General features: G+C 41.3%; 1 protein-coding gene across 1 annotated transcript in view; it reads right to left on the bottom strand.

The window, feature by feature from the left end:
• The window catches only part of LOC112048458 (TATA-binding protein-associated factor 172), a 52,129-nt gene that overhangs the window by 25,391 nt on the left and 12,587 nt on the right, over positions 1–14,151 (bottom strand). The window contains exons 5-12 of the mRNA XM_052884507.1: positions 11,519–11,659; positions 5,342–5,490; positions 4,327–4,564; positions 3,291–3,508; positions 2,950–3,045; positions 2,468–2,644; positions 1,733–1,995; positions 688–1,006 (exon numbers count right to left, since the gene is read on the bottom strand). Coding sequence (XP_052740467.1) covers positions 688–1,006; positions 1,733–1,995; positions 2,468–2,644; positions 2,950–3,045; positions 3,291–3,508; positions 4,327–4,564; positions 5,342–5,490; positions 11,519–11,659 — 1,601 coding nt within the window. The remainder of the gene's footprint in view (positions 1–687; positions 1,007–1,732; positions 1,996–2,467; positions 2,645–2,949; positions 3,046–3,290; positions 3,509–4,326; positions 4,565–5,341; positions 5,491–11,518; positions 11,660–14,151) is intronic.

Here is a 14,151-nt window from a genome sequence, read left to right as displayed (position 1 = left end):
AGTAGGCATAAGATGTGCGTCACGTGATAATAGTTTACTTTTGTCGTACATATCACTTTCTCTTTTGTTGCATTGCTACAAAAATAATTTTAAAATTTCGCCGTTGATCGACAATTGACACCGCTTTGCCTCAGAGAGCATGTTAAGCCAATAACCATCAGTCCGAGTCACTATACTTAACATCTGATAATAAGGACTGTTAAAGAATTAAACATTATTGCCCTCAGGCCGCCAACCCATAACGTAGTGTGACCTAACCTTCACATTATCATCTTCATTCAACAAGGAGGTAGCACTGGTCTTGAATGGGAAAATTAAATGCTAGTAATGATGATAACGATCCCTCTTTAGCGCAGACAAAGCTTAAAAAATTCGGTCTGACTATAGAACAGTTAGAGTAGACAACACGAATCTTAGCATTCCATATATTGACTGTGTGGGTGTCGGGTCCATCATTTGGCAGAGAGAAAAACCTGAGCAGAGTTGGGTTAAGAGCAGTAGGGTTAAGGATGTCCTTGACAGTTAACAAACACTCCCCTTCTCCACTCGTGTTGTTCTCCCTGCCTAACCAAATTTGGTAAGACCCTACTAAAGCAACTTTGGATACCCTTTCCAATATAGCAAGTTACAGAGAGATTTTGCTGATAATCCTCTCGCACCGTAAAATGGAAATGTCGAAGGTCTCACCTGCACAGCGATTTCTTGTATTTCAGGAACATGCTCAAAAAGCACCCTTTGGTATATGTGTCGCATCGTCACTTGCAGCAACTCCGCCGTCCACATCAGGTATTGACTAACTTCACCGTTGGTCATCACTTCACTTTCACTGTTCACTTTTGTATCACTTTCTATGTTATTGTTACTGTTGGTCTTGCCGTTGATATCTGAGGTAACTAGCGGTTTAGTGAGGGTGCGAAGGGTTTGTAACGTCGCCTTTCGCACAGAACTGGCGGAATGGTCGAGGTATGGCCACAATCGTGGGAGGACGTCAGTCAAGTCGATGGGGCTGTGAACGAAAAGATCAATTTAATTTAAATAGATAAATCAATTTTGAACTCAAAATATATAATACTAGCTGCCGCCGCGCGGTTTCACCCGCGTGGTTCCCGTTCCCGTAGGAATACGGAAATAATTTATAGCCTATAGCCTTCCTCGATAAATGGGCTATCTAACACTGAACGAATTTTTCAAATCGGACCAGTAGTTCCTGAGATTATCGCGTTCAATCAAACAAACAAACAAACAAACAAACTCTTCAGCTTTATAATATTAGTATAGATTTTGTGCTATTATAGTTGGTGGATATACTTGTACATGAAAATTAAATATGTTTAAAAACCATTTATCTGAATTTTATGATACATGAGTTAATTTGCGTAAACCGGCAATTTCCATTTCCTTGGCTTCCACGGTATTTTCAAAGTATGCTGAAGGTAGAGACGGTTATATTAACTCTGGCTGAGTTTGTTGTGGGCTCTCGGACCAGTGCGTTTGGAACCCTCTATAACTTTAATTTTAAGTTTTCGCTTTAATTTTCACCAATATCTCGCAACACAATCTGACATTGTAAAAGTACTTGAGAACTATGCCTACTTGAAATATATGAATTTTGACGTTGACTTTAGTTTATTCATCATCATCATCAACCTATCATCCATTAGTAGACAGGCTTCCTGTTAATCTTCCAAATCACCACAGCATTGTTTATTCAATAAAGGGAATGAAAACATACTGTAATTTAGTGGCAGCAGCAGGCAAGGCCATCAGCGCCGCCAAGAGCGCCATGTAGGCGTTGGCCGGAGTAGCGAGGTCGTCCTGGTCGCGCAGTAGCTGCCACAGGCGCGCCGCCAGCCGCGCCAGCCTCTCGGGTCGCGCCGCCGCCAGCGCAGCCGCCGCCGGCGCCAGGGCTCCCGCCGCCACCCCTGACACGTCCTCCGCCCCATCTTCCAGCCCTGCCATGAGGTATTCTAGGGCTCCACATTCTACTGCCAATTCCTGTTGAATAATTTATTAGGTAACTACGTAACCATAGAAACGTTATGTTGCCAGCAATGTTAGATGATATCCCTTTGTTAAAAGTATATTATGATGATGATGATGTTTCATTGTGTTAAAATTACAATTTACAGTCGTTTTGCTCTAATAGCATCTTATCAAATTTGGCTAGGCAGAGAGAACAACGCGAGCGGAGAAGACCAAAGGACACAGTGGAGAGCTATGTCCTTTGGTCACAAGTCCAAGACTCTCGGAGATTTTCTCTCTACCACGTGATGGACTCGGCACCCGTACAATGAATCCTTAGACTGCAATATTAATTCTCAGTGTAAATACTCAAAATATATTGGGGTAAATATTTGGATGTGTGAGTTTAGCTCGTCGCCCTCAAAACTTTTTGTTGGTGAATTTGAGTGTGATACAAGTCCAAAGGTCAACAAAGGTTGTTAATGATGATGATGATGATGATAACCTGTCTAGCCGCCAGCAAGTACTTGAAGGCGAGCAGCGCCCCGTGGCGCGCCTCCCACTGCGCCTGCCGCGCGAGCGTCGCCACGCGCTCGGCCACCAGCCGCACGCGCGCCGCGCGCAGCTGCGCCAGCGCCACGCCCAGCGTCTGCGCGCACGTCTCGCGCACCGGCGCCACCACCTGGGTACGTCAATAGCTTCAGTTTATAAGCTCTTTTCAAACATTCATCTTTCTGTAGTCAGCAGTGGCGAAGGATGAAATTTTGACGAAGATAACCCGTCCCAAAGAAAAGGAAATTCATGCCGCTTGATACGAACTCCGGCTTCTCATAAATTCATAAATCTAAAAATTATGCTTTTTAAAAGGTAACCAGGCGGGAATCGGCCTATATGGACTCATCGCCGCTAGTATTCAGTCGGTTTGAATCGGTTCGGTAGTCACTGCAAATGTGGATCCCAAAAGAACAGAACAAAACAGCCACACACCTGATCCGATACGAAGTCACCGAATCTGTCCAAGGCGAGCACACACAGTAGTCTCAGCGCCATGTCCTCCAGCCACTCCTGGTGCGCATCCTCCATCTGAGGAAGACATTGTGTCATATTAAATTATCATATCTTGGTGAATTAATAATAATTTGTGAAGACAGAGAGACCATCCAAACCAATTACAGCAAACTCCCGGAGTTTGCAAGGGCAGGAGCGTCCTGGAGCGATGCTCATAGGTCGAAGCTAATGGAGCAGTAACAAGACCCGACTAAAAGTTCGTATCGGGCTTACTGCCCCACTGCCATTGTTTGCAGGGCCGTAGGAGGGTCGAGCTATACCTGCTGCGGCGTCATGCCGGCGCGGTGTCCGGCGGAGGCGGCGAGCGGCGCGCGCAGCAGCTCGCGCAGCGCGCTGGCGGCGCCGTGGCGCGCCTCCCACGCCGCGCTCACCAGCTGCGCCTGCAGCGCGCCGCACCACGCGTGCAGCGGCCAGCGCGCGCCTTCGCCCCACGACCCGTCGCGCCCCGGCACCGCGCACCCGCCGCACGACATGTCCGCTGCCCACATAAGCTACTATTTAGTCTCACAAAAAAGTCTAATTAACTATTATAGTCTAATGGTAGACACACACTAACAGACGACATGGGGGAGAGCATTAAAGAAGATTCCTAGACAACTTTTTTGTCAATTGATAAAAACAATTCTCTGGAAAACCACGAGCTCATCTACGTGCTATACTCATGCGTGCTATACTCCCAAGAAAATTGCACCTTGATGCTGCGAGGTCGATCACCAAGTATTTGAATAATGCTCATTGCTAAATCCGAACTGCATACGGCAATTTTTACGCCAATCATCTCGTTTTGCACAGGAGTCCTTTCAGTGGTGTGATAGATCCATATCTATATTTATAAACGCAATTCTAAATCAGTTTTTTCTCAAATTACTTAGTCTAATTAACCTATTTATTATTCTTTTAATGTTTCTATTCGAGTACTAAATTACGCATGTTGAGGTAACCTATAAGTGGGTCTATGACAGAACAACTTGACTAATCCATGTTTTGTAAAACTCAATTTTAATTGTCATAACCTGTTGGTACCCTATAAATAAATCATAATGGAAGCAGGAGAAGACGTGGTAGGCCAAAGGCAACATGGAAACGATGCATTGGAGCATTAGAAGCTAACAGTCTGTTCTGGATAACGCTCAATACGCAGTCCATCTAGAAGAAGTGTGTTTCGGCCCTATGCACCGCTAGGTTCTAAGCACGCAATCCACGATCCGCTTGGAAGAAGTATGTTTTGGTCCTATGTACCGCCAAGTTCTAAAGGACTAAATGTCTAATAATTGCTAAGCCCGTAAATAAACTCACGCAGCTGTTCGTCAGGCGGCTCCAGCTTGATCTTCTTCCTCTCAGGCTCCAGCGGTGCGAGCACGAGCGCGGGCGGCGCGGAGCTGACGGGCGCGGTGGGCGTGGTCGGCGTGTGCGGCGCGGACGCGTCGTCGCAGTCGCGCGACTTCTGCTTGCTGAACGCGGCGCGCGCTTTACGCTTCGCCAGGTTCATCTCGCGGGAACTGAGCCCTTTGGACATCAGCTCTTGCACTGGTCTCTATGGACATTAAACGTTGATAATTATATTTTAATGTGTGGAATGACCTTTCGAAGTACGAATACGTCTAGCGTATAGCGTCATTGCAAAGTCATTACGAGTGGCGTCGGCAATCGTATTGCTGGTAGTTGCAACTTGCAACGCTAAATCGCGATTGCTGCTGGCGGTGTAAAAAAATCCGTTTGATGTGATGTAATATATTTACGATGCAAAAATGTGGACGCCTACCTACCTATTGGCTACATCTACCAGGTGAAATAGGATAACGCGAATTTAATTGACAAGATTAAAGTGGGTCTACTCCAACAAACGAAAATTTTCAGTGAGTTATCGAATTTAATTGACAAGATTAAAGTGGGTCTACTCCAACAAACGAAAATTTTCAGTGAGTTATCGAATTTAATTGACAAGATTAAAGTGGGCCTACTCCAACAAACGAAAGTGAGGTTTTCTTAATTGGTCCAGATCTGGCTGGTGGGAGGCTTCGGCCGTGGCTAGTTACCACCCTACTGGCAAAGACGTACCGCGATTTAGCGTTCCGGCACGATGTCGTGTAGAAACCGAAAGGGGTGTGGATTTTCATCCTCCTCCTAACAAGTTAGCCCGATCATCTTAGATTGCATCATCACTTACCATCAGGTGAGATTGTAGGCAAGGGCTAACTTGTAAAAAAAAAAATCTCTGTTTTTGAAAACAAATTAAAAGGAAAGTAGTATGAATTACGCGGGTGAAACTGCGGGACGTCGACTAGTAACATCAATATACTCGTAAACTCACTCTGGTGCCCTCCGTCTTGGCGGCTCTGACGGGGAGCAAGTCTTCATTGCTGTACACAGCGCTGATGTCCACGCCCAGCGAGGATGCCACGTCCAGTCCCAGTCGGGAGTTCAACTGCTGACGCTGCCTCACCAAGCGATCCTTCATGTCTGCCAACAGAATAATATTTATTTATTTATTTTTATAGGGTACCAACAGGTTAATGACAATTAAAATTGAGTTTTACAAAACATGGATTAGTCAAGTTGTTCTGTCATAGACCCACTTATAGGTTACCTCAACATGCGTAATTTAGTACTCGAATAGATACATTAAAAGAATAATAAATAGGTTAATTAGACTAATTAGGGAAAAACTGTTTTAGAATTGCGTTTATAAATATAGATATGGATCTATCACACAATTACATTATGAACATAATTAAACTAAAATAAAATAAACATAAAAAACACAGTATAAACAAAAGATAAAATAACATTTAAGAGGTATCCCTTTTGTACTCCTTGAGGTAAACAAAATAAAAAAAAACATATGCCATTTCTAATATCTGTGTTAGTTAGTCTCTCATCTGAAAAGAAAAAAATCTGGTCGCTTAAGTAAGCGTAGCGATTACGAGATATTACCATTTATTATGGTCCAGAGATGACACCGCGGTCCCCCATACACATACTCGCGGACCACCAGGAGTCCGCGGACCACAGGTTGGGAAACGATGTCTTAGGGGGTTAGGGTGTGTAATACCACCGTGCCAACGAGAGCATGTTATGCCGCCGTTTACAAATGCTATTAAAGAATTCATCAATATCACCCTAAGCCCCCAAACTGCATTGTACCAGCGTGATGGATCTAAAATCTACAATATATTCTATCGCCTATAGTGACTAAGTCTAAAATAGACTAATAATGATGATGATAATGACACCAAACAATCATATATTATCGAATACGTTTCCGTTCCCCTTATAGAACGTTTATATAAATTAATTGCACAATAAAATACAGTAAATGTATCAAATTAATGTTTGATATTACGAGAGAAAGGAGTTTAAAATCCAGTTTCAATTCAATCTTAATGTTTACCATACTTGTATTCATATGGAGAAACTTTTGTGTCGCTTGTTACAGTTAGCTCAGACAGACAGATCAGAGACCTTTTGATGATAAATAATGCATAAATATAGTTCATAAAGACATGAAACCCAATAACGGCGCAGTTGACAATAATAGGTGTGGTACTCTATGCACGCGTGTATGTAATAATTTACCTAAGTACTCGCCCCGCGCTATAGACGTTCAGTTTTACCTAATTGAAATTTCAATCAAATTCGAAAAACTGTACAATTAAAACTGACGGACACTACACACGTACGATTCCCATGATATGTGGGCGACAGGGGGGAAAGACTGCTCAGATGTGAAATGGTGCGTGCGGGAAAGTGAGGTGCATCAGTCGTGGGTTTTTCATTCATCGCTACACAACCCCGGCCCGCGCGTACCATCGGGAATGTTACGAACGAACTTGTCAAGCTATAGCACAGATTAGGAAACAAAATGTGAATTTTATTTTTGAAAAGTTATTGGTAATGTATCACATTCAAAATAGACCGCAGAACTTTTTTATATCATAATACTGCTCCCGACTGAACTTTTCAACCACGGCGGCCAATCTCGTGTTGAAACTATTTTTTTTTTATTCTTTACAAGTTAGCCCTAGACTACAATCTCACCTGATGGTAAGTGATGATGCAGTCTAAGATGGAAGTGGGCTAACTTGTTAGGAGGAGGATGAAAATCCACACCCCTTTCGGTTTCTACACGGCATCGTACCGGAACGCTAAATCGCTTGGCGGTACGTCTTTGCCGGTAGGGTGGTAACTAGCCACGGCCGAAGCCTCCCACTAACCATATAACTATAAGCAGGAGATATTACAATGCACAAGTGTGTGCAGAAGCACAGGCGTACACTCTCTATTCGCTCACTCTCATAGTCGTATGGGACGGCAGACCGACACGACCGGTGAAAGATCAGACGCAGAACAGCTTTACGTGCTCTCCGAGACACGCGGCTGTACTACGAGTAACACCGCCATTTTCTCAACTCCTGGCTACTATTATTTTCTAAAAAGCCTTATAACGTATTGTTTTAGTGGCCTGGCCTGACATATCTCGGAGAAAAAAAATACAAAAATCACGGAAATTAGCTTGATTCGCACCGAGATTCCATTAAATACTGCACCAAAATTCATCTAAATCGTTTCAGCGGTTTAGCCGCGAAATGGTAACAAACAGAAAGACAGGCTTACTTTAGTATTTATAATTTCAATTTCTAGTCAATACTTTTGGTTATGCATGAACTGCTCATTCAGGACAAGTAATGGGGATGATGACTAGGTTTGAATAAATTGATTTTTATGATACATTCGGGTAAATAAGGTCAATGTTAACTAATTTATACAAAAAAACAGAGAATGTTTGGATATTTGCAAAATAAAAAGGATTATAAAATTTCAAAATCTATCAATTTTTTTAATCGTAATTAGATAAAGATTCATACAGCTTTAGCTTCCTTACATTAAATGTGACATTTTTCAATAAATGAACTATAAACATAAACACACAAATAACAAAGATATTAGTGATTTTGTTTGAACGCCCATACAAATCTAACGATCAGCGAGCCAACGACGTCACTAGTTCGTGCCATTTTGTATGGAGCGTTTTTCAGGGATCCGCGGCAGCGCCGCAAATTTGACTCTTTAAATCCCTGTAACTCCGAAAGTAATGATCGCAGATACCCTGTTACTTTTAGAAAATTGCTTTACTATTAGCATACTCTTAATTTATATACCCTATATGTATTCCCTATTACATGAGGATTGACGTGTGTACGACGTTGTACACTCACACATTGAAAATATTTGACAGCAAGTGTGTGCACATAGATATTGCTATTGATAGGATACGCTACATCGCAATATGTACATAATTATGTATATTAGCGGTCAATGTACAGGAGTCGCAGTCGACCTCTGTAGTCTGTACGATTCGTGCCTACGTGCCTTTGTTTCCAATATAGATCTATTTGAAGTGAAGGTGATCCCAACATTTTGACCCCTGCCCCTATGCCAAGTGGCACGTCGATTCTTTTTCTACGATCGCAAACGCTTTGAAAACTAGAAAAATGTATGGGAATACCATTTGCTATTAACAGGTCACGTGATCAAGATCTGTCATTCCCATACATTTTACAAGTTTTCGAAGCGTTTGCGATCGTAGAAAGAGAATCGACGTGCCACTTGGCTAAAGGGGCTGGCTAGTCTGTTAGAGACACTCTACGGCTTCGCCTGACTCTCTTTGAACGACCCACTCGGACTGCTTAGTCACTATTTTGATATGTATTAACAACCTATTAAAATAAATATCAAATCAGTTGAGAAATGTCATCTACCTACTGTATGATATCCACCAGTAGGCACCGGAAGACATTTGTTATATAAAATCTCAATTTCGTATACGTCAACTAGCACACTAATTAGCCGGTTGGACTTGATGGAGATCTATTAAGATCTATCAAGTAATTACCTATACATAAGTTTCAGTCTGAGCATAAGTAGAACAATCATCTGAATGTATTATGGGCTCGGACCGATGATTTACTGTTATTCCTTTTTTAATTCTTTACAAGTTAGCCCTTGACCACAATCTCAGCTAATGGTAAGTGATGATGCTGTCTTAGATAGAAGCGGGCTAACTTGTTATGAGGAGGATGAAAATTCACACCCGTTTCGGTTTCTATACACGACATCGTACCGGAACGCTATATCGCTTGGCGGTACGTCTTTGTCGGTAGGGTGGTAACCAGCCAGACCTAGCCACCCAGAACTCGAACCCAAGACCTCCGTCTTGTGAATCCACTGCGCATACCACTGTGCCACGGGTGAAACTGCGGCGCGTCTGCTAGTACCTATTATGTAAAGTTATTGTCTATGATGAAAGCAAGATGTCACTTTCAACGACTAATCAGTGCGACGTCACATCTTCCACTTCATTAAACACAGAAGCACAAAGTGTGAAATGTGAATGTGTTAAGGTGTCGAGTGAAGTTAATTCAAATACAGTCGTGTTCACTGACACGTGTAATGTACCACGACAAGAGGCGTCGCGAGGACTGGAGTTGCGGTCGATGTGCATACGTCATAGACAAATTACCTGTAGGACTTGTATCGCATTCAAATTCACCAACAAAATTATCTGTCGTTTTTTGAGGGGGACGAGGTACGCTCACACATCGAAAATATTTGACACCAATAAATATATCCTGTGTCCTTACACTACACACTACTATTTAACATATATTCTATAGACGCAATTTGTATGAAAACGTTAGATCATGAATCTTGATCATTGATCATGTACATTTTGACAGAGGGGTGACGTCTAGCGAGGCAGGTACTATGGCAGGTAATTGGTCTGAGGTCACAGGAATCCGCGGTACTCATAAGTAGGTATAGACAGAGCGGAGGCGTAGATGACACATATACTTGTACGTATGTTTTCTGTGCCATATCTGTAAGGGCCGGGGCATATCTGGCGGGGAAAAGCGTATCGCATGTTTTTTAAATGAAGTCATATCTTGCCAACCCGTATTGGAGCAGCGTGCGTCTACTTTACTACTACTACCATATACTCTCTCCTATAGAGAGGGAGGCCCGGGACCAGTACTAGGCCGTAAAATAGGCTGATAATGTTCAAAAAAAATTATAGAATCAAAAAAAATCTATGTTTTCGGTGATTAAGTTATCATATTACTTAATTTCAAGCTTTAGTTTTATTTACCATGTGAATGGCTAGTATGTCAACTTTGTAAAAAGTTGACATACTAGCCATTCAAAATATTTCTTGCCGCTGGAATAGATTCAAATTATGGGACTCACGTATATTCTTAAGTTTTATAATATGGCACCAAGGAATCGGAAGGTGAAAATTATTGAACTAAACAATATAAACCTATAAAACAATATCTCGTCCCCCTCAAAACACGATAGACAACTTTGTTGGTGATTTTGGGTACGATACAAGTCCATCGGTATTTGGTCTGAGAAAGCAGTGAAGCTTCGTTTCGCAATGTCAGGTGAACACCGGCCCTAATACCACGAATGCTCTGCGTGTGCCGTTGCAGTTTTAAAGTTCAATAGTGTTAACTTACGATCTATTTATTTATTTTCTCATTGCCACTAATTGCTTGGCTCATACGCAATACGCACGTGCAATACCTACGGATGGTTATAGTGTACGTAACCACTAACGCGATACGTTAACAGAGATAATTGAAGAAATTGATAACAATTGCCTTCAATTAGTGTTCCCTTAGTGCAAAACCTATAACTAACCTATGTTTAGTAGCAGAGATCTTTGTGGCTCGTTCAGGGAATTACTACTATCAAAGTTTTACTATAACGGATGTGTCAACTATACCCACTTGATACTTGTTAACTTATGCATACTACATTAAGCCACTCTAAATTGTTTTGTTGTCGGCTAATCTACTGCACCGATTTTTTTACATAGATATGGATAAATGGGGAATTCTAGAAGAGCATAGAATATCGTTTATCGCGAAAAAAAAATACAATAAACGGCTCAAGTGTATTTCATGCCACGTGCAAGCAGATCAGTGTAGGGTTCCACAGTAGTCGTTGCGATTTGAATAGAGGTTTTTAGTTGATCGACTACAACTCGCTGTCCGGAGTGAAATACACACACTGAAATGTGAAACGGAACCAATTTAAGTACCTATCACAAATACAGGTCCATTCGTGATTCCTGAGCCTTACCACAAGCTCTTAAATCCGTAGCGATTCCATTACGTTTGACATTTCGTACCCTTATGCTAGCCACTCAGCGTCCAATAAATTCACCCGCTTGCAGCGCTAAAGCAGGACATCCGATAAAAAGATCATGAGCTTATTGGATTGTCAATGGATAGCAATTTTGGATGACATCGACCATTTTATTCACCGAATTACTACCACATACTTAGGTAACATTATTTACGCCCATAAATAAGATGAACAGATATCATGATGGTTTTGTAAAAGGTTGTGGTAAGCCCTGTAAGATACAACTGTAATACATCGTACAAAGCATTCCTGAAACTTTTAAAAGCATCTCCTTTACCTGTAGCTGAAAGCGCTTCCTCCTCCAGGTCATACTCGTGCCCCTCCGAGCCCATGAGGTGTGCGCCATGTTCTAGAACTTGCTCTATATCGAACGACTCGCACCTCAGCCGCCCAATGTCATCTTGTTCCAATTCCTCTTCTGTTGACAAAGGAATAAGACTTATTTTACATTGAACGTACCAAGCCATATAAAACAATACTGAAGTGTTTGCGATATCACTATAAATTTCAAATACACTTGCTGTTTTCTGCATTTTAATAGCCAGACGCAAGACATAAAAAATTCAAGGTCTACGCCAAACAACGTGAATTTTATTCACCTAAATGTCTACACAAACGCCATGTACCTACACGTTACACTGAAATAAATTTTCGTTTCATTTAAATTTTTTTCAACCAACGAAATACACACTTATTCTTCGAAATCCATTCTTCTACTTATTTCTGTGCTTAAACATCGTCAATTCTGTTTAAACGTAAAAAAATGCCGGGAAAAAATGAACTATATTTTCTTTTTTTTTATTATTCTCCGACAAGTTAGCCCTTGACTGCGATCATCTGATGTTATGAGATGATGTAGTCTAAGATAGAAGAGGGCTCACTTAGAAGAGGTACAAGTTAATTTTACCCATAGCTCTTGACGGCTTAGAGTAGGTCTCGGATAGGGGTAGAGTAAGTGTAGGATAGGGGTAGGGTAGGTGTAGAGTAGGAATAGAATAGAATAGGGGTAGGATGGAATGAGTCAAAACGGAGCCTGACCGGGTAACTAGTAAGTATATTTTTGTGTACTATGGGTCTTTATATCTATTTAAACTATTTGTAATTCATAAAATTGATATTTTACATAATATGCATATCATTGACATAATTACTTATAGTGTATTTACTATAAACTAGTATTGTTTTTAATCAGTAAACACCAAATTTATTTATGGCGCTTAGTTCAGCAACCTAGCCTAACATAGTAATCATTGGTATTAATTAATTTTATTCCATTACTTGATAAAGGCAATCTATAATGTTATTCTTTGTTATTGTTACATTGGTACCTAGACTTATTAACGGTTGCGTGAGGATATTCGGGTTAGATTGAGCGTCCTAGTTTCCTGTACAAATGGATGTAATCATGTTAGCGTTCGAGTCGCAGGGATTCCCTGGATGCAGGCGACTCAGGATCATGATGTTTGGAAGTCCCTACAAAAGGTCTCTGTCCTGCAGTGGACGTTCATCGGCTGAGATAATGACGATGATATTAGTGTTCAAAAGTGCTCATTTGAACACCAAAGTGTTCAAAAGTGCTCATTTGAACACCAAAATGTATAAAGTGCAGTGTTATTCGACCCCTCACGGTGATATGATACACGTTGCAGGGGTCCACGTAGAAGGCGTATGTCCAGAAGTAGACATCCAATACGACAAAGGGGTTGTGGCTAAATCGTGGCAGGGTGTTTTACTTGTACCTCACGACCTCAAAATGTCGACACTACTAATACACGGTGCTCAATGGAGGGGGGTTATTTCACCCCCAAAAATTTATAAAATCAAAAGAAACATGCACGACGACACGACAAGACGAAGCCAAGAACGAATAAATTAAAAATTTCACAATCCAAAATTTCGCTCTACAATTTTCGTTGAGCGAATAAAAGCTTTGTCACGTTGAGATTCCTTAAAAATGTTCAAATATTTCCTTTGTTGACATTTTTAGCATGGTCCTTTTCTTCAGAAAAAATGCGTTGAATTTCCCTAATGAACGTTTTTTCCCTCAGTTTTCCAACAACAGATCAGATTACATAATTTTGTTTTGCTGTTGAATTAATGACAATTGAACCGAGAAAGCAAATAAATAATTTATAACAAATTTGCTCGTAAAGTACTGCATAGTTACAATATTGAAATTGGTGAAATAAGACTATTTCACCAATTTCAATATTTAATGTATCTCATTACGCAAATGTGTGATTTTTTTTTTTTATTCTTTACAAGTTAGCCCTTGACTACAATCTCACCTGATGTTAAGTGATGATGCAGTCTAAGATGGAAGCGGGCTAACTTGTTAGGAGGAGGATGAAAATTCACACCCCTTTCAGTTTCTACACGGCATCGTACCGGAACGCTAAATCGCTTGGCGGTACGTCTTTGCCGGTAGGGTGGTAACTAGCCACGGCCGAAGCCTTTCACCAGCCAGACCTGGACAAATTAAGAAAATCTCAATCTGCCCAGCCGGGGATCGAACCCAGGACCTCCGGCTTGTAAATCCACCGCGCATACCACTGCGCCACGGAGGCCGTCTTGAAATGAATGAATATGAATGAAATTCATATCATATACTCAGGACCCTTTTTCTCATTTCCTGAAGTATAGGTTCTTGACTGACAACCAAGTGATCCTATAAGGGTTATTTGGGTATATAAATAGGGTTCATTCCTATTGAGTTTCGGAACCCCAAAAACCGAGACCAAATCTGTCCATTACGTTTTGAAAGTACGATGCAATATACAGAGTGAGATACACATAGTTACAATATTATTGTCTTTTTGTCGTTGGGGGGTTAAAATAAAAGATGTCTTGAACTCAAATTAAAGAAAATGGATCTATTAAACCATTGTGGCGGTTTGACTAAGTGGCAAG

This window comes from Bicyclus anynana, chromosome 11 (genome assembly GCF_947172395.1).
Source record: "Bicyclus anynana chromosome 11, ilBicAnyn1.1, whole genome shotgun sequence".
Classification (NCBI taxonomy): domain Eukaryota; kingdom Metazoa; phylum Arthropoda; class Insecta; order Lepidoptera; family Nymphalidae; genus Bicyclus; species Bicyclus anynana.
Note: the sequence above shows the minus strand (reverse complement) of the source record. Positions and strands in the feature narration are given on the sequence as shown.